The sequence below is a fragment of the Nicotiana tabacum genome, chromosome 6 (genome assembly GCF_000715075.1).
Source record: "Nicotiana tabacum cultivar K326 chromosome 6, ASM71507v2, whole genome shotgun sequence".
Taxonomy (NCBI): Eukaryota; Viridiplantae; Streptophyta; class Magnoliopsida; order Solanales; family Solanaceae; genus Nicotiana; species Nicotiana tabacum.
This window is the reverse complement of record NC_134085.1, coordinates 173,385,882-173,388,594: the sequence shown is the minus strand read 5'-3', so window position 1 is coordinate 173,388,594 and position 2,713 is coordinate 173,385,882. Positions and strand designations below refer to the sequence as shown.

At 36.5% G+C, this 2,713-nt stretch overlaps 1 protein-coding gene across 1 annotated transcript; it reads right to left on the bottom strand.

The window, feature by feature from the left end:
* Nucleotides 1–494: 494 nt before the first annotated feature.
* Nucleotides 495–1,037, bottom strand: LOC107818749 (uncharacterized). The gene has a single exon (XM_075256233.1). The coding sequence runs from the start codon at nt 1,035–1,037 to the stop codon at nt 495–497; it is 543 nt and encodes a 180-aa protein (XP_075112334.1).
* Between the last annotated feature and the right edge of the window lie 1,676 nt (nt 1,038–2,713).

Sequence of the window (2,713 nt, the reverse complement as noted above, 5' to 3'; positions counted from 1 at the left end):
CATTGTAGCTTGGACTTGAAGTTGTCTTTGAGTCACAACTTCCTTCCCTTTCCATTTCAAACCTTTAGAAGGCTTATATCCAATATCACCAGTAACATGGGTACAATCAATTAAAGGGCCAGTATAAACCTTTCTGGCTGTAGGCAAACCATGCTGATAACATTCAAACCAAAAGATACATTTTAAAGGTAGACAATAACATCACATAGTAAGTTAGACAATAAAATGTGCCTAAAATGTAAGGACAAAAAAAATACACTTACATTAATACTTGTAAAACCAGATTGTGCAACAAATACACCATGTCCTTGAAGCCTAGGCCTCTTGTAGTGGCTTCTTGCCCCCCTCCCCCCATTTTCCTCCAGTATGTAGGTGCCTTACTTGTGCATTGTCAGATTCCTTTCTGCCTCTCTTTTGTGAAGTTTTTGTTGTTGATTGTTGTGAGCAATTAGTAGTCTATTATATGAGAAAATGAGGAATTAGCTCTTAGATAACTAAGAAGATAGTAATAAAGGAAGAAGGTAGGAAGGTACCTCTTGATTAGTTATTGGTCTTGTTGGACAACTCCTCATATTATGAGTACTTGCTTTGCAAATGGAGCATGTCATAGTTATTCCCTTCTTTGATAATTTTCCAGCCCTTTTTATTTCTCCAACTTCCTTTCTTCTATTTTTTCTTGGCCTTCCAGGCATATTTTGAATTGGAGGAGGTAATACCTTGGGGTTACTACTTTCTGGCCATATTATCATGTTAGGAACTGGTTGTATGAAGTGTGAATATGCCTTCATGTAGGTCTCTTTCCTGTACCAGTGTACAATATGCTCTGAAGGATCAAGTCTCTTGAAGTGCATTGCTGTTATAACATGTGGACATGGAATGCCTTTAAGTTCCCAAAACCTGCAACTGCAGTAACCTGTTCTTAAATCTACAATGAACTTGCATGGACCATCTTTGAGTTCAAATCCAGTATCTCCATTAAACATGAAGTCAACCCTCATTGACCTCTCAACATTAGTATTGAACACCATCATGGCCATTGGAGATACACCATCTTGCTAAGTTTCAGCAAATTCTCTCATCTTTGCTACCCTACTCATAACTTTGACCCTTATTTCCTCTAGCATTGATATGATTGTCTTGTGTCTAGGGCCCAATATCCAAGTATTGAAGCTTTCACACATGTTATTGTCAACACTGTCACACTTGGAGAATGTTTGAAAGAATGCTTTGCACCATCTTTCTTTGTTGTATTTAACTAAGTCTTTACAAATGTTATGACCCAATTTATCAAGATCATCTAGTTTTCTTTTCATTTCAGACTCAAATGTTGATCTAACAACACTCTAGAATCTTTTTCTCCTTTTAATCCCTCTTCATTTTATAGCCCAGTTTGCCAGAATGTGTCTAGCACACATTCTGTGCTCACACTCAGGTAAAATCTCTTCAACAGCTGAACATAGACCCTGCATAAAAACAGAGAAACAGTAATAGTTAAACCAGAAAACAGTAATACTTAAACCAGAAAAACAACAGTGTTTTAAACCAGAAAAATAGTAGTAGTTAAATAGCAAAAAAAAATAGAAAAATAGTAGTATTTAAACAGCAAAAAAACAGAAAAATAGTAGTACATACCTTTTGCATGTCACTTATCATGGTGAATTCCCTGTCATCTCCCAAGTTCAAATCAGTTTGCAATATCCTGAGGAACCAAATCCATGTTTGCTTTTTTTTTTCAGTGCCTACAACACCCCAAGCTATTGGGAACATTTGGTTATTCCCATCCTTTGCTACTACTGCCAACAGTCGCCCTTTACAAACACCCTTTAAAACACATCCATCTAACCCTATACATCTCCTACAACCCTCCATAAACCCCTGCTTCATAGCTGCAAAATAAATGTAGAAACTGGCAAACTGCTTCTTCCCATCATCTGTGTCTACAATTTTACTGCACATATGCTACCAGGATTTGTTTTGAGTAGTATATTCCTATAGTACAGAATCCTACCAAACTCAACAACATGATCCCCCATAATCTCTTTCAACACAATCTTTTTGGCCTTCAAACAAACAGCCTTACCAACATATAAACCAAGTTTTTTTCTCACCATATCCTGAATTTCCCAACCTTTAATTCTAGTTTGTGAGGTAATTCTATCTTTGAACTACTTTGCCACATATTTTGAATTACACGGATAGTTGTAAGTGGTCTTATGGGGATTGTAAGTCTTGATTGTGAAGTTTGTACTCCTACCTTCCCTGCTAGCATACAACAACCAAGGACAACCAGTTTTGCATTTAACTCTGTCTCTATAGGGCTCATTGGGATCCTTAACTAGCTGAATACATTTCTTTATAGCATACTTGGTAACTGTTTCTCTAAATTCCTTCACATTCTCAAATACCATCCCTAATTGCCAAGTAACAATTTTGGCAGAAGGATCATAAACCACTCTATTTGTTTTTTTCCTTCCCCTTAACTGTCCCATATCATCTATATCATTATCAGATACAGGATCAACCTCCCCTTCCAGATCTAATTTAGATTCAAAACTATCTGGATCTGAACTATCATAGTAAGGCTCATCATCAACTCCTAATTTGTCTCTCATATTTTTTTTGGGCTGATCTATGTTCTCATAACCTTCATCAACTCCAACTTCACCTAAAAATCCATCAGGTTTTTCCTTCCTAAGTTTTCTCCTATTATTTT